Raw genomic sequence first — 24,237 nt, 5'->3', positions numbered from 1 at the left:
GTACCTTATATGACTTGTCAGCCTTCCTGCCTGTCCCTCTGTTACTTTCTCTTTCCTTTAACATAATCTGACCTTATCTGTCATTCTAATCTGCCAACATGTCAAGTTTACTCCTATCTTAGGAGCTTTGTACTTACTATTCTTTCCCTTTTGACGTGCTCTTTCTCCGAATCATAAGGCTTTCTCATTCTCATTGTCCTGTTCTCAAGCTTATAGGACAGTTCTTCAGAGACCTTTGCAGAGCATCCTAGCTATGACGAAGCCCCCTGCACCCAGTAACCCTATCACATAACAAATTTTCTTTGACTTATAGCACTTACCACTTTTAAAGTGGCATATTTAAATAAATGCAAAAATTGCAGATAGCTCTGTTTTTATGCTATACACTATGTAATGATAGAAAAAAATTGCCAAATACTTTGGTATTATCTTTTTAATAGCAGCAGTATTTATTGAGTGTCCACTCTGCTATGGTATCATGTACTAGATACTCTGCCTATTGCTTCAAGAAGGTTTTCTGAGTTATTAAAAAATTAATGTTTTATATAAGAATTGAATGTATGAAAAACGTGTGTGACTATGTATGAAAGTATGTAGAATGTGTATGAAACCATGTTTTTTCATATGATTGAGGAGTATATGATATTGTATGTTTTGCTACATATTAGTGGAAGATAGGGGAAAGCACGAGGGTTTGGGTCAGTGTTACTCAGTTTCAATTTCTGCCTAACCAAATTAGCTTATTTGCATTCTTTTTTTTTTCTAATTTTTATTTATTTATCTTTAGAGGGGAAGGGAAGGAGAGAAGGAGAGAAATATCAATGTATGGTTGCTTCTGGTGCATCCCCTGCTGGGAACTGGCCCCTGCTGGGAATTGGCCTGCAACCCAGGCATGTGCCCTGACGGGGAATCGAACTGTGATCTTTTGATTCGCAGGCCCGTGCTCAATCCACTGAGCTACACCAACCAGGGCAGCTTATTTGCATTCTTCAAGTGCCATTACAGCCTAGTTTTCTTCATTGCTTGCCTTCAGAAAGGTATATGTAGAGCATTATCTATATTGGTAATTATTCATTTATTGCTTAGTTATTTTACTTGGTCTCCTCCACTGGACTTGAAGCTTTGTGAGAGCAGAGACTGTTTTTCCTCACCATTGAATCTACAGTCACTAGCACAGTGCATTTATTCAGCTCTCAGTATTTTCTAATGTATGAAAGAAGGTGCACAGGAAGAACAGAATAGAGAACGAGAGAAGGAGACCTTTTAGTAACTCAGTGAACTAGTCTAGGTGTGTAGGATGACAGAATACTGACCTAGACAACAGTAGAAGAAATAAGGAGGAAAGTACAAAAAAGGAGTATAATATTTCTTTATATATTTTTTAAAGATTTTATTTTATTTTTTAGAGAAAGGAAGGGAGACAGAAAGAGAGGGACAGTAACATCAGTGTGTGGTTGCCTCTCACACACCCCCTACTGGGCACCTTGCCCACAGGCCAGGCATGTGCCCTAGACTGGGAGTCGAACCAGCGAATCTTTGAATCAAAGGCTGGCACTCAACCACACAGCCACACCAGCCAGGGGTAAACATATTTTATTGATTGTACTGTTAGAGTTGGCCCAGTTTTTCCCCTTTAACCCCACCAAACCCAGCAGCCCTAGCTCCCCTCAGGTAATCCCCCCACCTTTGTTCATGTCCATGGGACATGTGTGTAAGTTCTTTAGCTACTCTGTGTCCTATACTGTACTTTACATTTCCGTGGCTATTCTGTGACTACCCATTTATATTCCTTAATCCACTCCTTTTCACCCATTCCCTCAAAACCACCTCCTATCTAGTAACCATCCAAACACTCTCCATATCCATGATTCTGTCTCTGTTCTTCTTATTTGCTTAGTTTGTGTCTTAGATTCAATTGTTGATAGATATATGTGGTAATTGCCATTTTATTATTCATAGTTTGGAGCTGCTGCTTTTTCTTAAATAAGTCCATTTAACATTTCATATAATAATGATTTGGTGATGAACTCCTTTCATTTTTCTTGTCTTGGAAGCTCTTTATCTGTCCTTCAAATCTAAATGATACTTTTACAGGGTAGAACAATCTTGGCTGTAGGTTCCTGCTTTTCATGCCTTTGAATATTTCCTGCCAGTCTCTTATAGCCTACAAAGTTTCTTTTGAGAAATTGGCTGACAGCCTTATGGGAACTCCACTGTAGGTAACAAACTTATTTTCTCTTGCTGCTTTTAAGATTCTGTCTTTATCTTTAATTTTGGCATTTTAATTATGATGTGTCTTCGTATGGACTTGTTTGCATCCATCTTGTTTGGGACTCTGTGCTTCCTGGACTTGCATGTCTATTTCCGTCACCAAATCAGGGAAGTTTTCTTGCATTACTTTTTCAAATAGATTTCTAATTTCTTGCTCCTTTTCTTCTGCTTCTGGTACCCCTATGATACAAATGTTGGACCTGCTGAAGTTGATTCAGAGGGTCTTTGCACTCTCCTCCTTTTTTTTGGATTCTTTTTTTTTGTCCTGTTGTTCTGATTAGTTGTTTTTTGTTTGCTTATGTATCATATCATTGTTTTGATTCTTGGCTTTATCCAGTGTGCTCTTGATTTCTTGTAAATTGTTTATTTCTGTGTGTATATCCTTCATTTCTACTTGGCTCTTTTTTATGCTGTCGAGGTCCTCTCTGAGTTCCTTGAGCATCCTTATAACCAGTGTTTTGAACTCTGCATCTGATAGATTGCTTATCTCCATTTCATTAGCTCTTTTTCTGAAGTTTTGATCTGTTCTTTCATTTGGGCCATGTTTCTTTGTCTCCTCATTTTGGCAGCCTCCCTGTGTTTGTTTCTATATATTAGGTAGAGCATCTGTGACTCCTTGTCTTGGTAGTGTGGCCTTATATAGTAGGTGTCCTATAGGTCCAGTGGCACAATCTCCCCTATCACCTAAGCTGGGTACTCCAAGTGTGCCCTGTGTGTGGGCTGAGTACACCCTCTTCTTGTAATTGAGTCTTCATTGCTGTTAGCAGGTCTCTGGGAGGGATTTACCCAGGCCAGTCAGCCACAACGACTAGCTGTGACCACTTACCATCAACCTCCATCCTTGGTGGAGGATCAGCTGTGCCAGGGCAGTGTGTGGTGGTGCTCTGACGTGGTCGTAGCTGTCCACTAGGTGTGTCCACTAGGTGTGTCCACTGTGGTGTGCAGGCTCTCAGGTTTCCTGGGTGATTCAGGTCAGGGTCAACCACCCCGTGTTCCACTTGGGCCACCCAGTGTGAGCTACAAAGCAATCTGCAGCTGACTACTATTTGTGCTGGACTGGGAAGTTCCAGAGCAGAGCCCAACTTTGATCTAAAAAAGGTTGGCCTGTAATTTGGGTAGGGCAGAGCCTCAGGTAAACACCAGGGCAGAGCAAACAGTATAAGCTAGGTTGATGGAGTCTCAGATATGGCTCTTGCCGGCCAACTCTGTGGCTCTTTCTGGGGAGGGCTCAGAAAACACAGTGGCCTCTGCCTCACCTTTCTCTCTGGGAGAAAGCTGTCCCCCAGCTTTTGTTCTGATGCCAAATACTTCATTCCTCCCCATATGCCACTGTTATTTTTCAGGCCACTATCCCAGTGTTGTCAGAGCTCAGAGGGAGTACGTCTGCTTAAGTTCCGCATGGGCCCTTTAAGAAGAACTGCCAGGCAGTCCAGTAGTTTTTTCACTGACTCTAATTCCACAAGTTTCTACAGCCAGAAGTTAATGGGGGCTCATCTACCTGGCACTGGTACCCTGGACAGATGGATTCGTTATGGGACTAGGACCCCTCATATCCCCCCAAATTTTCATCCCCCGTACATGGGTGTTGGATCTACGCATTCCATGTCTCTGTATTTCCACATCTGCTTCCCTTCTGGATCGATGCATTTTCTTTAGTTCTGTAGTTGTCGGGTTTCCATTCAGCTCGATTTCTGAGGGTTCTGAGTGATCATTGGTCTGTAGTTTAGTTTTAATATTGATGCGATTGTGCAAGGAGGTGAGCCGTGCTGCCTATTCCTCCATCTTGACTGAAACTCTGATAATACTTTTTTTTTCTTAATGAAGAGCTCGTTAAGAGCTAGAATAAGGAAAACAGAAATTGAAGACTCAGGTTTTGACCCTGAGTAATTCTAATTGATTGTTAGGTGCTTTTAAGTGAAACTGGGAAGTCATAGAGTAGTAAGCTGATTTTATAAAAGAGAGGATGCAGTTACTTTACATGAATTCTATTCTCCAGCTCTAGATGAGTGATATTTTGTGGCACTGAGGAAATCCAGAATTCACTCTGGAATCTGTTTATAACCATGGAAAATGAGAAAACTGCCATAAGATAGGCAAACACCTGATTTCCATAAAAATTTGAACAGGCCACCAACTACAAAAATTACTGATGTTCGTGAGCTCCATCTCAATACCTGACAAAATAGGATTATTAAACAGATGTTTTGTGAGCACTTAGATAATGAAGTAGTGATCACTAGGAGCCAGGATGAGTTCACCATAACAGATTGCATCAAGGTAACTTAATTTATTTTAATAGGATTACTAGATCAGGGAAAGCCATAGATGGTATAAAGCATTTAACTAAGTTGTTTGTTGTGGGCAAATTGAAGAAATGTGGTGTTAATAATAGTTCAGTTAGTATATTCATAACTGGTTGTATAATCATATCTAGAGACATAAATTATTTAATAAAAGGCAATATAGGGAACTGGTTAAAGTGTGGTTTCTGGAACTAGCCTGCCTAGGTTTCAATGATGGCTCTGCTACTTACTTAGTTATGTGACCTTAGGCAAGGTTGCTTTATCTTTTTAAGTTTTAATTCCTCACCTGTAAAAATAGAGGTAATAATAGTTTTATCTCCCTGCAGCACTGTTGTAGAAATTAAATAATCAAAAAAGCACTTGGAATAGTAAGCATTTAATAAATGTAGATATTTTTTAACCAGGAGGAACATCTGTAATGGCCCTTACCCATATCTGTCTCCTTTGAAATTGTTATCCCAAATCTAAATAAAGATACAAGAATTTGAATTTAAGGATAACCCAAATCTGGAAAGAGAGAGGTAACACATTGATTAGCAGAATAAAGCCAAAAAACAACCTTCGTAAGCTTAAAGATAATCTGAACTTTGTAAGAAAAAGATTTAAGGGTTTGAATTAACTAAAACTTCTATTTTCTTTTAATTTAATGCTTCATTTATATATTTATAAATAGTTTATTTTTTGCTTTTTATATTTTATTTTATTTTGTTTTTTTTATTAATTTATTGTTGTTCAAGTACAGTTGTCTGCATTTACTCCCACCACTCCCCCCGAGCCATCCCCACCTCCCTCCCCTGATTCCTTCCCCACTTGTTTTTGTCCATGTTTCCTTTATAGTTGTTCCTGAAAACCCTTCCCTCCTTTCCCCCCATTATCCCCTCTCACCTCTTCTCTGGTTACTGTCAGTTTGTTCTTAATTTCAGTGTCTCTGGTTATATTTTGCATGCTTGTTTGTTTTGTTGATTAGGTTGCATTTAAAGGTGAGATCAGGTGGTATTTGTCTTTCACCGCCTGGCTTATTTCACTCAGCATAATACTTTCCAGTTCCATCCATGCTGCTGCAAAGGGTAGGAGTTCCTTCTTTCTCTCTGCTGCATAAAATTCCATTGTGTAAATGTACTACAATTTTTCGATCCATTCATTTACTGATGGGCCACCTAGGTTGCTTCCAGCACTTCGCTATTATAAATTGTGCTACTATGAACTTAGGGGTGCATAGTTTTTTTTTGGATTGGTGTTTCAGGTTTCTTAGGATAGAATCCTAGCAGTGGAATTGCTGGGTGAAAAAGCAGATCCATTTTTAGTTTTCTAAGGAAATTCCAGACCGTTTTCCATAGTGGTTGTACCAGTCTGTAATCCGACCAACAGTGCACTAGGGTTTTCTTTTCTCCACAACCTCTCCAACACTTGTTGTTAGTTGCTTTGTTTATGATAGCCATTCTGACCAGTGTCAAGTGGTATCTCACTGTGGTTTTAATTTGCATCTCTCTGATGGCTAGCGATGCTGAGTATTCTTTCATATGTCTCTGGGTACTTTGTATATCCTCCTTGGAGAAATGTCTATTCAAGTCCTTTGCTCATTTTTTATTTGGGTTGTTTGTCTTGCTAGAGTGGGGTCATGTGAGGCTCTTTATATGTTTTGGAGATCAAACCCTTGTCTGAGGTATCATTGGCAAATATGTTTTTTCATATGGTTCCTTTTTCATTTTAACCCTGTTTTCTTTTGCCATGCAGAAGCTTTTTATTTTTATGAGATCCCATTTGTTTATTCTTTCCTTTATGTTCCTTGCTCTAGGGGACATATCAGTGAAAATACTGCTGCATGATTATATGAGATTTTCCTGCCTACGTTCTACTCTAGGACTTTAATGGTGTCATGACTTATATTTAAATCTTTTATCCACCTCAAATTTATTTTTGTGTATGGTGTAAGTTGGTGCTCATTTCTTTTTTTTTTTTTCTTTGTTATCTACACTATTAGAGATGTCTCCCTTTCCTTCCTCTTTACCCACCTCTACTCAGTCCCCACTCCCCCTTCCCTCTGGCCATCACCGCACTGTCATCTGTGTCTGCAAGTTATACATACATGTTCTTTGGCTAATTGCTTCACCTTCTTTCATCCACTCCCCCGTCCACTCTTTCCTCTGACAGCTATTAGTCTGTTCCATGTGTCCATGCCTCTGTTTCTGTTTTGTTCATCAGTTTATTTTGCTCATTAGATTCCACTTACAGGGGAGATCACATGGTATTTGTCTTTCTCTGACTGGCTTATTTCACTTAGCATAATACTCTCCATGTTGTCAAAAAACGTAAGATTTCCTTTTCTTCTTACCTTTTGTATGGCCCAAGTGAAAAAATAGATCAAAGTTCCAGCAAAAATACAACTAAGCCATGAAGAGATAGCCAGCCTATCAGATGCACAGTTCAAAACACTGGTAATCAGGATGCTCACAGAAATAGTTGAGTATGGTTGCAAAATAGAGGAAAAAATGAAAGCTATGAAAAGTGAAATAAAGGAAAATGCACAGGGAACCAACAGTGATGGGAAGGAGACCAGGGCTCAGATTGGTGGTTTGGAACAGAAGGAAGAAAGAAACATTCAATCAGAACAGAATGAAGAAACAAGAATTCAAAAAAATGAGGAGAGGCTGAGGAACTTCCAGGACAACTTGAAACATTCCAACATCCAAATCATAGGGGTGCCAGAAGGAGGAGGAGAAGAGCACAAATTGAAAAAATTATTTGAAAAAAATAATGAAGGAAAACTTCCTCAAACTGGCAAAGGAAATAGACTTCCAGGAGGCTCAGAGTCCCCCAAAGAAGTTGAACCCACAGAAGCACACACCAAGGCACATCAGAATTGCATTACCCAAGATGAAAGATAAGGAAAGAACGGCAGCAAGAGGAAAGGAGACAGTTACCTAGGAGTTCCCATGAGAGTATCAGGTCATTTCTCAAAAGAAACCTTACAGGTAAGAGGGGCTGGAAAGAAGTATTTGAGTCATGAAAAGCAAAGACCTGCATTCAAGATTACTCTATCCTGCAAAGCTTTCATTTAGAATGGAAGGGCAGCTAAAGTGCTTCCCAGATAAGGTCAAGTTAAAGGAGTTCATCATCACCAACCTCTTATTATATGAAATGCTAAAGGGACTTATCTAAGAAAAAGAAGATCAAAACTGCAGTAAAATGACAACAAACTCAACTATTAACAACTGAACCCCCAAAAAAACTAAGCAAACAAATAGAACAGGAACAGAATCACAGATATGGGGATCATACGGAGGGTTATCAGCAGGGAGGGGGAGAATGAGGAAAAGGATACCAGGAATAAGAGGCATGAATGGCAGGTACAAAATAGAGAGGGGGAGGGTAAGAATAGGAAATGTAGAAGCCAAAGAACTTAATGTACAACTAGTTCATTGACATGAACTGAAGAGGGGGAATGTGGGTGGGACGAGGTGTGCATGGCAGAGGGGAATAATGGGGGGGAATGGGACAAGTGTAATAGCATAATCAATAAGATATATATATTTTTTAAATACTTAAAACAGATACATCTTTATCTAGGTAACTGACTGTTTCCTAGGTCCAAGGTCAAAATGATGGGTTTATGGGTACTCAGTCAATTGTTAGTAAGTAATATAAAATAAAAGGTTGTTATGCATGAAAATAAAATAAAAATGAATAGATTTATTTATGAATTTTTTTGAGCTACCAAATCTTCGAAATATTCAAACAGAGGCAGAATTACTTGTCAGGAATATCACTGTGGGAGTTCCTGAATTAGGTGGGAAGTTAGAACTTCAGTGTCTCTTCTTGTGCTAATATTCTAGATATAGTGGTTTGAGGACTTTGATTTTATATATATTGAATTTCATTTAACTGCTTTGTCTTCATAAATTGGTAATGATAATCTGTACTCAATGTTATATACTTCAGCAGCAGTGGAAGTGAATTTGGAAGAGTAGCTGGTTTCCAGTGATTTTGACAGACCTGCCCCATATATAGAAGACTTGTACTCTCTTTCAGAAGTGGTTGACATCTAGGCACAAAAACATGTAGTTAGCAACCCCTTTGAGTTTTTTCAGAGCATAGAAAAACCCACTGAGTATATAGGACACAGTCTTGGAAGTCCATAAGAGAAGGAATATATAAAATAAATACAAAATTAAGCTTTTATGACAAATAACTGTCAAACACACCTGAAATTTATATTAACTATTAACCACTTAAAGTGGATTTTTTTTATTATGTTCAAAAAATTTTAAGGTCAGCAATGATTAGCAGTTTTTCAATGTGTGTTTAATTATTATAAAGATATAAAAACATGCCTCATCATAGCAGCATAGAATAATTACTTTTTTAGCATTTGAGTGTAAATCGTAAGGGATATTCTTGAAGCTTTTCCTTCAAAGTGCTTGAACATGTTTAGAATAAATTTGTTCTATGCATGGTTCTGGGCCACAAATATCTTCATTATGTTTCATGAAAATGTATTGTTCTTTTCCATTAAACTTCTGTAACAGACTTTTAATACTCTGTGGTAGATATTTGAAGAGAAGCCTTGGTTATGAGATAAAACTGCAGTTGCCCTTTTCTTTCGTTTCTCTAGATAAGTGAGCACTAGAAATTATAGATAGCTTTGGCAAGAGTTCAAGGGTTAATGTAGCAGATAAATAAAAGGAATTTTCTGTAAATTGAGATCTGCATTATTTCAGTTGTCTTGTCTTTCCTAACCTAACTCATTTAATTTTAAAAAGTAAATACTTAAATTCTTCCTGACAGTGTGCTCAGCTTTTACTATCGTTTATTACTTCAATTATACTTGATATCACTTAGAACAATCTGCCATTTGGAAATCTCAGTATAGCCTGGAGCTTAGTATTAGATCTGGCTGCTATTGTAACATGTACAGCATATGACATTAATGTATCAAAATTAGATTGGATCATCCCTCCTGGTTAAATTTATTTCACATTTCTTTTGTATTCAGTTAACATAAACCTATTAGGGAAGCTGACACATGGGGAAGGTTGTATAGGAAGGATATTTTTAAAGTATTTTGATTAAAAAATGAAATTATAGAGCCATGGCTTTTCTGAGTTGTGTAATCTTTTTTGGTTTTTAAAGATGTCACAAAGCCTGAGTACTGCATTTATATCATCCGAGTGTGTGTGGTGTAAATAATAATAAGAGTTAAAACTTAAAACAATATTTTGTTACTTGAGACCTACTATGAAGTATGAAGAGCAATAAGTGCATTTACAGTTTATCAAAATAAAAAAAGAATTCTTTAATTCACTTAGACCTAAAAAAGTCTTTATACTATATTTCTAAAATATAGATTTAGTTGGGTACTACCTTTAAAGTAATAATAGTTGCCTTCTCCATCTTATAGTCATCAGAGTATCTGAGAAGGCATTTCTTGCTTAGTAATATAAATTTTAAAGTTCAGGGATTTACTTTGAATTCTCAAAAACTTAATGACATTCATAGTGATATTCTGGATAAATTGGTATTAGAAACTTTAGAGCACTGATTCTTGGCTTTTTTTTGGGGGGGGGTATTACTTTGATAGACTCTCTACTCAGAAAGATATACAACATTTTACAAATAACTTTCAAATTTTCATAGAGCCCTTGAACTTAGGTTAAGAACTCCATAGTTAAAGGGACAGAAAAAAGCCTTTCATTAATTGAACTTAACTCCTTTCTTTAAATTACACATTTAATGTTTTTTCTACCATTTGGTGATTAAGCAAAAAAAGTGCATCTTTCAGAACTAGAAATTGCCTGTATGTTAGCCCGTACTAAAAATAAAAATATTAGTGACACTTATCCTAGTTTTTTCTTTTAGACTTTTCCATCTGCACTGTCCACTTATCTAAAAGTAATAGAAAAGTTTGTGAGATATGCCCCAAAGTGGACTCAAATATCTGCAGTAGCAGAATTAATAAATATGCAGATAACCAAATTTTGTATTAAAATACATGTTTATACAGTAATCTCTATGAATAACACACAAGACTAATGAGTATTAGGTTCATTTTTCTAATAACTTACAGAAATTCAACTTTGTGATGCTTTTTTAAATAATTTTAATCACCATGATGTCATCTCTCTGCCAAACACATCTTTGTAAGCACCACATATGTTTAAATAACGTACTGTGAGTCTAACAAATCTCAAGAAGTGTGTTTGGATGAATTTCATAAGCAGAGTTTCATAGGCAAAGAAAACCTAGAAATAAATTTGTCCAACCAAATATAGTCAACTTTCGCATACTCAGTAGATGATTACCCAGTTTATGAATTGCCTGTTTCTTTTACTTCTCTTCCTGGTGGCTCTTAGGCCAGTTCACTCCTCACTAGCACTTCCAGAGAGTGGTCAGAAAAACAAGAGGCATCTTAAATCGGTCACTTTTAAAAAACACTCTTAACCCATCTTTTAGAAGGTTTGGTAGTGAAGATTTGGTAGTTGGGCTGTATGTGCATCTTTTTTATCTAAGTTCTGTGTTTCCTATTTACTGTAGACCATTAAAAGTTATCTGGTCTTCTGTAATATCTCCTGATTTCTTTGAATGTTTGTGTTACATGTGTTGTAAAAAAAATGATCAAATGAAATCTTTTAAATGTTTTTTTAATATTTTTTACCTTTTAATGTTTTAATAGTGTGCTAATAGTGGTTGTATAAATGTAGGGATTTTCTAAAGCGCTCTGAACTGTGTTCTTGGTTTTCCAGTTGAGACATTTAGGAAATGATGAAGTACACATTGTTTGGTCAGAGCATACTCGAGACTACAGGAGAGGAATTATTCCTACGGAATTTGGTGATGTCCTTATTGTAATATATCCAATGAGAAATCACATGTTCAGTATCCAGATAATGAAAAAACCAGAGGTAAGAACTTCTTATGTTACATTTTAATAATATATTTTGAGTTCTGTATGGGTTTGTTTTCTTCTTTCAGAAAAACTAGGCATTCATTTATGAAATGGTGGGAAATGAGACAGACTCCAATAGCTCTGTGAATTGTCTTAGTCTGGTTCAGAAGGAGCTAGAACAGGAATAGTAGCAAGAAACCATATTCAAATGGAAGAAGGCTTGATGATACTAGAGTGGCAGTTCTTTTATGCTAAGCTCACAAAAGTGCTTGCGTTTTATTAAAAATGATTAATATTTACTAAAAGGCACAGTAGGAATATTTCCTTCAGAATAGGAACATGATTCCTATATTTTTAGTTGATATATCATGTTAAGATTACATGAATATTTAGTTGTGTCACTTAATAAATGAGAGCTCTAAAAACATTTTTTTATAAAGCCAAGTTGTTCTAGTTAGATGTTTGATACTGTAGGGTTAAAACACAATTGCAGAGTCATTTCCTTTCAAAATAATAAATGTTTGGTAATATTTTGGTGTTTTTCTTACTTTTTTAATTGAATACTTTGTTTATAGAAAACTTAATTTTTGATAGTTGATCATGTATCTTAAGAATGTCTTGAATCAGATTAAGCTTTCTATGTGTAAATTTAAGTTTATGGCCAGGTTTTGTTTTTAGCGTTCATCTAAAACCAGAGGTCAGCGCACTGTGGTCCACTTTCTATTTTTGTACAACCCACAAGCTAAGAATGGTTTTTACAATTTAATGGGTTTTTTTGTTAAATTGAAGAATAATATACAGCAGATACAATACGTGACCACAAGCCTAAAATATTTATTATATTATTCACAGCTCATGTCTTTGCCTTTAGCTGCCATTTATACCAACCATAGTCAAATAGAATAACTTTTAAAATTGTCAGTCACCTGATAAAAATGACAAATTATGTGATAGAAGTGTTTCAGGTTGTGTAATAAAGCTGACATTACACAAAAATAATGAAAAATAACTTGCTGCCTATAAGAATGTATATCTTTCCTGTGTTTACTCAGTAGAGGAAGAGGAATTTACTTCCAGAGTTGGATTTTTTTTTTTTTTGCACAATTGAGGCTCCAAAAACTTGAAAGTTGGTGGGGAAAATAAATTATTTAGTCTGTTTCATGAAATACACAGTTCTTTTGAATGAAACCCTGCAGGCTGTTGACATTCTTGTTTATTGTTCTAGTGTGAATTACCCATAGTGGAAAAGAATTGAATTTGAATAGTACTTCTACTGAAAAAAGAACTAAGGGAAGCAAAGCACTTCTGTATGCAAACAGTGTTGGCTTTTCCCTACAACCTTTCACCAATTTTAGTATAAAATTATGTTCTAATTTTTTAATCAGGTTCCCTTCTTTGGCCCGCTTTTTGATGGTGCTATTGTGAATGGAAAGGTCCTACCCATTATGGTTCGAGCAACAGCTATCAATGCAAGCCGTGCTCTGAAATCACTGATTCCACTGTATCAAAACTTGTATCCTTTTTAACAGTATTGTTTCTATTCTAATATATGTCTGCTTGGCAAGGTAAATATTTCTCCTGTTAAGACCTTTAAATTTCTTTTTACTGATATATAGGTGATGGAGTGAGCGTTTATGATAGTTGAATGGTGTAATTTCTTTATACACTGTTAATTAAGTACTTAATTACCTTTTGGTTAATTAATTAGAGCCCCACTATGCACTAGGCACTCCACTACTCCAGATACAAAGATAACCAAAATAGTCAGCGGAAGGTACTCAAGGTACTCAAGCTAGGTAAATAAATAAACTATTTTCAGTATATGTGATATATATGCTGCAGTAATTTTGCAGAGTATTCTGGAAGTATATAAAAGAGGCCTCTCTTTTAGCTGGAAGGGACTGTGGTATCTGGAAACACTGCTGAGAAATGTGAAGATTGAACCAATCGTGAAGGATGATTGAGTTTATTGGGTGGATGAAATTAAGATCATTCCAGAAGCAGAGGGAAGGACATAGAGATATGAAAGTTTGAGAGAACACGGAGTGTTTAAGAACATGGCTACTTGAGCCAGGTAGCCTGTGCTCAAATTTTGGCTACCACTTGTAGCCTTGGGAAAATTATTCAGCCTCTCTCAGCCTCAATTTTTGTAGTATATAAAATGAGAGTGATAATGATATCTAGCTCATGGTGTTATAAGAACTGAATGAATCAACATGTGTAAAGCTCTTTAAAACAGTTCCTGGGACACAGTATACATACGGTTTTAAATTTTACACTGTTTTCTGATATTTCTTTCTAAAATAAGTGTTTTCCTTTACTTTTTCTATATGATTAAAAACATTTTAATTCTTTCTATATAATAAATTATGGATTTAAGCTTTACAGGGAAGGCTTTTTAAAATACTGTATGTTCTATTCCACATGAAATGGATTTATCATATGTGTACCACATGCATTTTCTTTTTTTGATAAAAATTGGCTTATGCAATCTGATTTCTATGTAATTTCTCATGTATTCTGATACCATGAAATGGAATTGTAGGGAGACTATGACATGTTACATTGATTAAGCTGAATGATATTTATATAGCATTTCTTATTTATGGCAGTTATATCTTCACTTTAAGTTGAAAACTCAGATTTGAAGTGGTCATTGTAGTGAAATATAAGTATTCAGTTGATTACTTCCTGACTATCCCTAGGGAGGACACTAACCCTACAAGGAATAATCAGATTATTACCTATTAACTAATTTTATCCACATTGTCAGCTCCACTGAAGTTGTCTTCTTTCTGACCTTTGCCTCTTTACAGTTCACCTGATCCTGATGGTCATCCTGAGGTTAGTGCCCTCTACAATTTTATTGAAGACACAGTTGGAAGTATGCCTTAAATCTTTGGGGAAAGTGGTAGAGAAAGATTAGATTGTAATACACAACTCTATTTACCTCTTGTGTTATGCAGCAGGAACTTGAATTACTGAGCAAACACAAATTATTTCTGACCCAAGATACAAATAACATTCAAGATGCACACTTTACCAAGTAGTTTTTAAAAATGCAAAATTAAAAGTGTTGGGAATATGGCTTAATTTCCTTTTCCTGTACCTAAGTTCACACTGTCGAGAGCTATTTCATATTTGCATGTTGCACTAGAGGTATGATAATGAGATTTGCAATTAGAAAACACTGATTTTAACTGACACTCTGCCTTATGATCTTGGCCAAGTCACAGAATCTCTAAACCTCACTTTACTCATCTGTAAAAGAGATGCTAATGCCCATCTCAGAATTGTTGTGAAGGTTAAATGAGATAATGAATTTGGATGTGCTTATTTAGTAAATGAAGTAAGTTACTTTTTTTGTGTGCAGTGATTAATTCTGTTATGTGTAAGGATTACAGTCAGCATAAAACATTGCTACCAACACCAAGGAATTGCCTAATTGGATTTTTATGTTTGCTTGGTTGGTAGGTTAATTGATTGAATTGGATTTTCAAGCCTGCTCCATGAAGTCATAATAGTTAAATCTTGCTGAGACATTAAATAGATATCACATTGAAGAAAACTCTAAAATGAGAGATAATTTCAAATGAAAACAGTAAATATGAACACTTTATTTGCACAGCAAATATGAGCAGTTTCTCTCAGCAAAATCACTTTTGAAACACTCAGCAAAAACATTAAATAAGACAGATCAAACAAAGTTTTCTTAACTTAGGAGCTTGAATTTAGAGGCTATATGGGAATTATTTGCCCATACTGTTAAAGTGTACAATAAAGATACAAAGTGGCCTTTGCTAATCTAAAAAACATACAGTCTCTTTTGACAGAGATTTTTCAAAGTTCTGTATTAACTCTGAATGTTGGGGAAACTGACATCACAGAGATGGATTACTTGATTTTTAAGTGAAAGTTTTTATGGCAAATTACAACCAAATGTTTTTTTATTTTAAGATACTGAAATATGAATATGTCTTTTAATTTTAAATAACAAATAAATATTTCAGAAAGATACTAAATTTTAAAATGTATGTTTTTGACAATCTGGGTAAGGAAAAAACGTGTTCTAAAACAGATCAATAAAACTTAACAGAAATTACAACAAAAATTGAGATAGAAGTAGGCTTTGAAAACCACCAGAATTACTACTTTAATCCTGTTAAGAGAAGTGAAGGGCTAAAATAATATGTAATAAACTCAATTATAGTTGATAATTGTACTGCTGTGTCAGTTATTCTATGCCCAATAAAAGTACCCACTAAGATTCCACAGCATAAATTGTGCTATTTATGATCATTAAATATAGTTTAAATTTTATCCTTGGAACATCTTCTGTATCTATGAATCTAATGTTGTTCTCTAAATGAGGACAATATTGATTGTCATATGCTGCCCAAATCGATCGTGCTAGCAGCCAGAATTACAGTAATCTGTCAGTATCGATGACTGTCTTTCAAGCTTTGAAACCTCTCCCTCACTTCACTTGTCATTTCTTGCATTACTTGTACTTGAAAAGCATTTCCTTGCAATCTCTGACTTTGTCAGTTAGGTACTTTTTTTGTCTGGAGCTCAATTTGTTGGTTTGAGCATGCAATTACAATTGAAGTAGAACACTGGAGAGGAAGAGTGGGCAGATTCTGGGTAACCATTGGACCTGTCAGGTATTTCAAGTTGATCTTAGCTATTATTTATTACTTACTGACTTACTTACATACTTAGAGAGAGAGAGAGAAAGGGAGAGAGAGAGAGAAAGGGAGGTGGATATTTGGAGGGAGTTGTTTCTTTGTTTTTGTTTTGTGGCTTTTTTGTAATGGAAATAATAATTCCAAAGCATTAATTTCAAGATCTTAACTATCATGATCTATTTCTTAGAAAAAAATTTTAAGCAAATTATTTTGACCCTAGAGGTTCTATTGTACATATGTTAAATATGATACTGTCATGTATGTACTGTTTCTTTTCCATTTTTAAATTTATTTTTAATCATTTTTTATTGTTACTCTATTTCAGTTGTCCCAGTTTTTCCCCCTTTGTCCTCCTCCACCCAACCCAGACCTCACTTCCACAGTTAATCCCCATACCACTGTCCATGCCCATGGGTCATTCATACATGTTATTTCTCTAGTCCCTCTGCCTTACCACCATTATTCCCCTCCCACCTCCCCTCTGCTCACTTTTAGTCTGTTCCATGTTTCCATGCCTGTAGTTCTATTTTGTTCATTAGTTTATTGTTCATTAGATTCCTCTTATAGGTGAGATCATATATTTGTCTTTCACCGACTGGTTTATTTCATGTAGCATAATATTCTCCAGTTCCATCCATGCTGTTGCAAAAGGTAGGAAATTCTTTCTGCTGCATAGTATTCAATTGTATAAATGCACCACAGGTTTTTTGATCCATTCATTTGCTGATGGGCACTTAGGCTATTTCCAGCACTTAGCTATTGTAAATAGTGCCACTATAAATATTGGGGTGCATAAGTTCTTTTGAATTGGTGACTCAGGATTCTTAGGGTATATTCCCAACAGTGGAACTGCTGGGTAAAACGGCAATTCCATTTTTAGTTTTTTCAGGAAATTCCATACTGTTTTCCACAGTGGCTCTACCAGTCTGCAATCCCACCAACAGTGAACTAGGGTCCCCTTTCCTCTGAATGCTCTTTAGCACTTGTTTGTTAATTTGTTAATGATGGCCATTCTCACAGGTGTGTGATATCTCATTGGGGTTTTAATTTGCATCTCTCTGATGGCTAGACACATCTTTTCATGTGTCTCTCATCCATCTGTATGTCCTGCTTGGAGGAGAGTCTATTCAGATACTTTGCCTAATTTTTAATAGGGTTGTTTGTTTTCCTTATGTCAAGTTATATGAGTTCTTTATACAGGGTCCAGCACAAATAATGCCCTTTTTTATTACAGGATCTTATTACAAAATCATAAACATGTAATTCTGTAGCATGACAATATCACACTCAAGCACACCATATAACATTTTAGGTGAAATGTTCAAATTATAACTATAATTATTACACCCATATTAATACCTTACCAACCACAGTCAAGTAGGTGTTACTTCTGCCAGACCCTGTATATTTTGGAGATCAAACCCTTGCCTGATGTGTCATTGGCAAATATGTACTCCCATATAGTTGGTTCCCTCTTCATTTTGATGGTAGTTTTTTTAGCCATGCAGAGTAATCTATAGATTCAACGCAATTTCAATTAAAATTGGAATTGGGGTATGTGTGTGTGGCAGTGTGGCAATATACCAGTGGCATATTTTGCAGATCTAGAATAAACATGTCAAAAATTTATATGGAATGAAAAAAGACCCCAAATAGTCTCAGCAATCTTTTCTTTTTAATATATTTTATTGCTTATGCCATTACAGTTGTCCCATTCCTCCCCTTCATTCGACTCCACCCTGCACACCCCCTCCCTACCATTGCCCCCCTTTAGTTCATGTCCATGTGTCACAAGTTCTTTAGATTCTATATTTCCCATACTATTCTTGTCCTCCCCCTATCTATTTTTCTGTACCTTCTCCCCATTTCTCCTCCCACTCCCCTTTTGCTAACCCTCCATGTGATCTCCATTTTTATGGTTCTCCTGATCTAGCTGCCTAAGACTCTTAGTTTGCTTTCGTTTTAGGTATGGTTGTTAATAACTGTGAGTGTGCTGTCCTTTCACCCTTCATATTTTTTTAAAAGACATTTATTTATTTATTTATCTATCTTTAGAGGGGAAGGAGAGAGGGAGAGAAACATCAATGTATGGTTGCCTTTAGTGCATCCCCTGCTGGGAACTGGCCTGCAGGGAACTGGTCTGCAACCCAGGAATATGCCCTGACTGGGAATCGAACCGTGATCCTCTGGTTCGCAGGCCTGTGCTCAATCCATTGAGCTATACCAGCCAGGGCTCACTCTTCATATTTTAAGGGCTTGGTGATGATGAAATCTTTGAATTTGACCTTACCTGAGAAGCGCTTTATCTGCCATTTCATTCTAAATGAAAGGTTTGCTGGATGGAGCAGTCTTGGATGTAGGTCTTTGGATTTCATGACTTGGAATACTTTTCTCCAGCCCCTTCTTACCTATAAGGTCTCTTGAGAAATCAGCTGACAGTCTGATGGGAATGCCTTTGTAGGTAACTGTCTTCTTTTTTCTTGCTGCTTTTAAGATTCCTTATTTTTAATCTTGGGTAATGTAATTATGATGTGCCTTGGTGTGTTCCTTCTTGGGCCCACCTTCTTTGGGACTCTCTGAGTTTCCTGGATTTCCTGGAAGTCTATTTCCTTTGTCAGATTGGGGAAGTTCTCCTTTATTATTTGTTCAGATAAGTTTTGCACTCATGGCTCTTCCTCTTCCCCTTCTGGTACCCCTATAATTCGGATGTTGGAATGTTTAAAGATGTCCTGGAGGTTCCTAAGCCTCTCCTCATTTTTTTGAATTCTCATTTCTTCATTCTTTTCTGTTTGGTTGTTTCTTTCTTCCTTCTGGTCCATTCCCTTAATTTGAGTCCCAGTTTTCTTTCCATCACTATTGTTTCTCTGTTCATTTTCCTTCATTTCACTTAGTGTAGCCTTCATTTTTTTTTTCATCTAATTTGTGACTAAAATCAACCAATTCTGTGAGCATCCTGATCACCAGTGTTTTGAACTGTGCATCTGATAGGTTGGCTATCTCTTGGTCGCTTAGAAGTATTGACTCTGGGGCTGAGCTGTTCTTCTGCTTGAGCCATGTTTTGGTCTTTCCTTGCCTGTTACAGATGAGGAGCTGAGCCTTAGGTGTTCACCAGGACGGGGCAATTCAATCACTGGGCTGTGACGCTCACTGTATGTGGGGGCGGGGTCAGAGAGGGAGCAATGGCGCTTGTTCCTCTCTCTCTCTCTCTTGCTCATGCTCTCTCGCTCTCCCGCTCTCCAGTCCCCTTTGCCTCTTCCCACAAGCAAATCGGGCCTCTCTGGTGCTGGTTCCTGGGTAAGTGGACTTGTGTGCATTCTAGAATCCTGTGGGTGTCTCCAAGGAACTCTCCTGTGAGGCTGGGAACCTCTCCTGGCACCTCAACCCCCACAAGTTTTTTCAATTGGTGCTTTTAGGCTTTATTTCCTGGCGCTGGGGCCATGGGTTGTGCAGTCTGTCTTACTGTCCGTTTTTTTTCACCTGATTTATCTGCACATGAATGTGTGACCACAGTCAGCCAGCTGCCTTGCGCCCTCATTGTGTCTGCCCATTGCGACCCCATGCCTGGGATCTGCCAACTGCCGCCTGTGCGCCCAGGTCAGCCCGGCAGCCACCGCTTTTTCCTGCCGACTCTTTCCCTTCCCCTTCCCTTCCCTTCCTTTTCCCTTTCCCTTCTCCACCAGCCACCGACTCTGCCCCTATTATTGTTGTGGATGAATGGTTTGTTGTTGTCGGACTTTGGTACAGTTCAATTTTCTGTCTGTTTTGGTTGTGTTTTTGCTTCTAAATCTTTGTTGTCCTTAAATTTGGTTGTGTGGGGAGGTACAGTGTTTCCACCTATGCCTGCATCTTGGCTGGAAGTCCAGCCTCAAGCAGTCTTAAGAAAGAAGAACAAAGTAGGAAAGATCACAATACCCAATATCAAACTATACTACAAGGCCACTGTAATCAAAACAGCATGGTACTGACATAAGAAAAGACACATAGATCAATGGAACAGTATAGAGAGCCCAGAAATAAACCCTAGTCTCTATAGTCAATTAATATTCAAAAAGGGGACATGAGCATATAGTGAAACAAAGATAGCCTCTTCAGTAAATGGTGTTGGGAGAACTGGACTAGCACATGTAACAAAATGAAACAAGACTGCCAACATACACCATACACCAGAATAAATTCAAAATAGATAAAAGACTTAAATATAAATCATGATGCCATAAAATTCCTAGAGGAAAATATGGGCAGGAAAATTTCAGACACGTCATGTAGCAATATTTTTGTCAGTATATCTCCTACGACAAAGGAAAGAAAAGAAAAAAATAAATGGTACTACTTCAAACTAAAAAGCTTTTCCTTTTTTAATGTGAGATTTATTAGAAGAAATTTTTAGAAGTTACATAGAAATTTTTAGAAGTTACAACATATAATCATGTATTAGGGTTCTTGGAAAAACAGAATCAATATGATATGTGCTTACATATATAAAGATTGATTTTAGGATATTGGCTCATACAGTTGTGGGGACTTGCAAGTCTGAAATCTGCAGGAGTTCCTGAGCACAGTTTGACATTGTAGTCTGAGTCAGAAGGTATCTGGAGGTAAAATTCTTTCTTCCTTATGAACCTTGGTCTTTTCTCATAAGGCCTTCAGCTAATTAGATGAGGCCTACCCACATCGTGGAGAGTATTCTGCTTTACTCAGTCTCCTGATTGAAAAGGTAATCACATCTAAAACGTACCTTCACAGCAACATCTACTAGTATTTGACCGAAACCTGGATACTGTCACCTAGCTAAGCTGACAAAAAATTAACCATCTAACATGTCCTATTTTCCTTAGGACTTTTTACTGTACAATATAATATGAGAAAAGTATATAAATCCAAAATGTACTGTATGTGAATAATTTCAGTCTAATCACTACCAGGTCAAGAAATAGAATTTTAGTCTTTTTCTTCTACCAGAACTATTTATTGATCACTAACATGATAGTGGTAATGATGCAGAGACAAATTAGGTGGTAATATTGTCTTTAATAAGCTTATCATTTACTGGGAAGAGAATAAGCTCATGACTATAACACAAGACGCAACATGCATAGGAGGGTTACAGGCGAAATGCCGTGGGGGTTCCAAGGAAGCATCACTTTGTAGTAAGAAAATCAGGGAAGAATTTATAGAAAACCTGGGCCTCAAAGGCCAAGATTTGAGTAGATGGAATGTAGCATGTCTGTTATAGTTCTCGTACAATAATTTATATTTTAGGGTTTTATATATGTGTGTGTCTATATGTACACACTACATATGGGATATTCTGAAATATACAATATGGGGGGCATTCTAAAATTAAATGGCATCTTTATTTAAAAAAAAAAAAACACTTTCTTCCTAGGTTTAATATTCTTTCCTACCAAACCAATATTATTTGATTTCTTCTAATCTGTTTAGATTTGACTTTTTCTTAAATGCCAGAATTGGGTTTCTGTTTAACTTTATCAGACAAATTACCAGAAGTCAATGGTCATTCTTCAATTAGTCACAGTTTGTTATCCCTGCAGTATTACTACTTAAATGTAAAGAAACTGTTGCAAAAGTATGAGAGCCAAAATGAAATGAAATGTAATTGATTGGCTCCACTAATGTAGTTTGCCATTCATTATGATAGACCATTACAAAACCTCTTAGGAAGGCTCATCAATATTGCTGCCATTTCATGTTAGAAGAAAGTGTGTTTATTGAGAAACTACATAATTTTACGTATCTATTGTCTTTTGTAAATCATTTACTTGGAAGATATTACTGATAAGTGTGCTGAATTTGCATATCAATTATATTTTAAATTTCAGGGGCTGATTGTTGGGAAATGAGCATGGGCTTCAGAGTCAGGAGCCACTTATTGTGTCACAGTCTTTATGTCTATCTTTATCTGTTAAAAACAGTACCAAACTCAGGATCGTTGTGAGGATTAAATGAGATTACCTATCTGAAGCACTAAGCAGCCTATTTGTCCTGTAGCAGGAGTTTAGGAAATGGTAACTACCTGGTTGTTGATGATGTTACCATTATTATTATTTGTCTACATTGACACTGGAAATATTCTTCTAAAACACAAGACTTTGACTTGATGACAGTGACAGATGGGGAGAGTACAGTTTTATGTCCTACCCAAGAAAAAAGCAGCTCACAGCTGTGGCCCTGACATTTCACACTCCTTCTTGAATGGCAAGGTGGGTACCCACAGACAAGCAGCAAGGGGCAGCTATGGGAGGAGTCTAGACACTGCCGAGATCTTCAATTTTATTTCTTGAACTTTTGTACCATCTACATCATTAGGAGCTTTCAGTATCTTTCAAGCGCCATTTGTTCTATGTACTTTCTAAATGAAAGTCTTAAACTTTACGGACAGATTGGCATAGGTTGTTAAATACTCTAAGGTCTATGATTATGGTCATTTATGCTTCAAAAGAAGAGAAGTTTTTAAATAAAATATCTCACCAACTAAGTGATCCAGGTTTTGTGGCCTCAGAAATGTGTGCAGCACTTGTGCCTTTGATATTAATCTTTGTATTAGGACCTAAGAACAAACATTCCTATTTACCTCACAATCTGCTCTATAATTGCAATGTTTAGGCCTCCTGTGTTAAAGACATGGGCGTTGCTGTTGAAGAATTTCTTGCTAAAAACTTGTGATTAAACATCCCCTTGGCCTCGATTTTGCTTTAAAACCGTATACTCTGTGTGTGCACACAGAGCATCATTTAAACAGGGGCCTGCATATGTGCAGCACTTCTATTGTGACTCTGATATATACTTCACCAATTTTAACTTACTCAGCTATTCTTTTTGAGGAATGGCATTATACGCCTATTGATGATGTTACTGGTATTTCAGAGGATTCCCTACAATCATTGTGGGAATATTTTATTGCATACCTTCAAAGATCTGAGTTTGGGTCTAACCAATCTGCAGGTGTCCTCTCAAAAATTATAAAAGCAATAAATATAAATTTCTGTGGTATGTAGTAGATTTTGATACTAATGAAGGAAATTTATCCTGTGGAATTGAAACCAGTATATCTGAAAACAGCATTCTCTTAATGTTGTTCTCTAGAGGTGATATTTTTGAAAGTTTTACTCATATGGACTAGTAGTAATTACTTGTCTTCATATTTAACTATGGGAACTCACAAAAGGGACTTTAGTACATGATCAACTTTTATTTCTGTTATCATTGTGTTAATTCTAGAGATATTTTAAGTTTTTATTCTCTACTGGGAACTTAGTGCACTTATGACAAATTATTTTTTAAGTATATTTTACTGATTATGCTATTACAGTTGTCCCATTTTTTTCTCCACTTCACTCCCCTCTGCCCTGCAGCCCCATCACACCAGCATTCCCCCCCCCTTAGTTCATGTCCATGGGTCATGCATGTAAGTTCTTTGGCTTCTCCATTTCCTATGCTATTCTTTTTTTTTAAATATTTTATTTATTTATTTTTAGAGAGAGGAGAAGGGAAGTAGAAAGAGTGGGAGAGAAGCATCACTGTGTGGTCGCCTCTCGTGTGTCCCCTACTGGGGACCTGGCCTGCAACCCAGGCATGTGCCCTGACTAGGAATCAAACCAGCAACCCTTTGCTTCACAGACCCGTGCTCAATCCACTGAGCTACACCAGCCAGGGCTCCTATACTATTCTTAACCTCCCTCTACTTTGTACCTACCATTTATGCTTCTTACTCCCTGTGCCTTTCCCCCCGTTCTCCTCCCTCCTCCTTCCTGCCGATAACCCTCCGTATGATCTCCATGTCTGTGATTTTGTTCTTGTTCTACTTTTTTGCTTTGTTTTTTTTTTCTTTTCAGGTTCAGTTGTTGATAGTTGTGAGTTTGTTGTCATTTTACTGTTCATAGCTTTCATCATCTTTTTCTTAGATAAGTTTAAACATTTTATATAAGGGCTTGGTGATGATGAACTCCTTTTAACTTGACCTTATCTGGGAAGCACTTTATCTGTCCTTCCATTCTAAATGAAAGCTTTGCTGGGTAGAGCAATCTTGGATGTAGGCCCTTGCCTTTCATGACTTGGAATACTTCTTTCCAGC

At 36.7% G+C, this 24,237-nt stretch overlaps 1 protein-coding gene across 7 annotated transcripts in view; it reads left to right on the top strand.

Annotated features, from left to right (window-relative positions):
• Positions 1-24,237, top strand: part of RALGAPA1 (Ral GTPase activating protein catalytic subunit alpha 1) — a 272,343-nt gene that overhangs the window by 207,641 nt on the left and 40,465 nt on the right. For all 7 annotated transcript variants that reach the window (XM_053672519.1, XM_037163988.2, XM_053672518.1 and 4 more), the window contains 2 exons: positions 11,315-11,473; positions 12,843-12,970. In XM_053672519.1, the coding sequence (XP_053528494.1) occupies positions 11,315-11,473; positions 12,843-12,970 (287 nt within the window). The remainder of the gene's footprint in view (positions 1-11,314; positions 11,474-12,842; positions 12,971-24,237) is intronic.

This window comes from Artibeus jamaicensis, unplaced genomic scaffold (genome assembly GCF_021234435.1).
Source record: "Artibeus jamaicensis isolate MK-2021 breed Jamaican fruit bat unplaced genomic scaffold, CSHL_Jam_final contig_760, whole genome shotgun sequence".
Lineage (NCBI taxonomy): Eukaryota > Metazoa > Chordata > Mammalia > Chiroptera > Phyllostomidae > Artibeus > Artibeus jamaicensis.
Note: the sequence above shows the minus strand (reverse complement) of the source record. Positions and strands in the feature narration are given on the sequence as shown.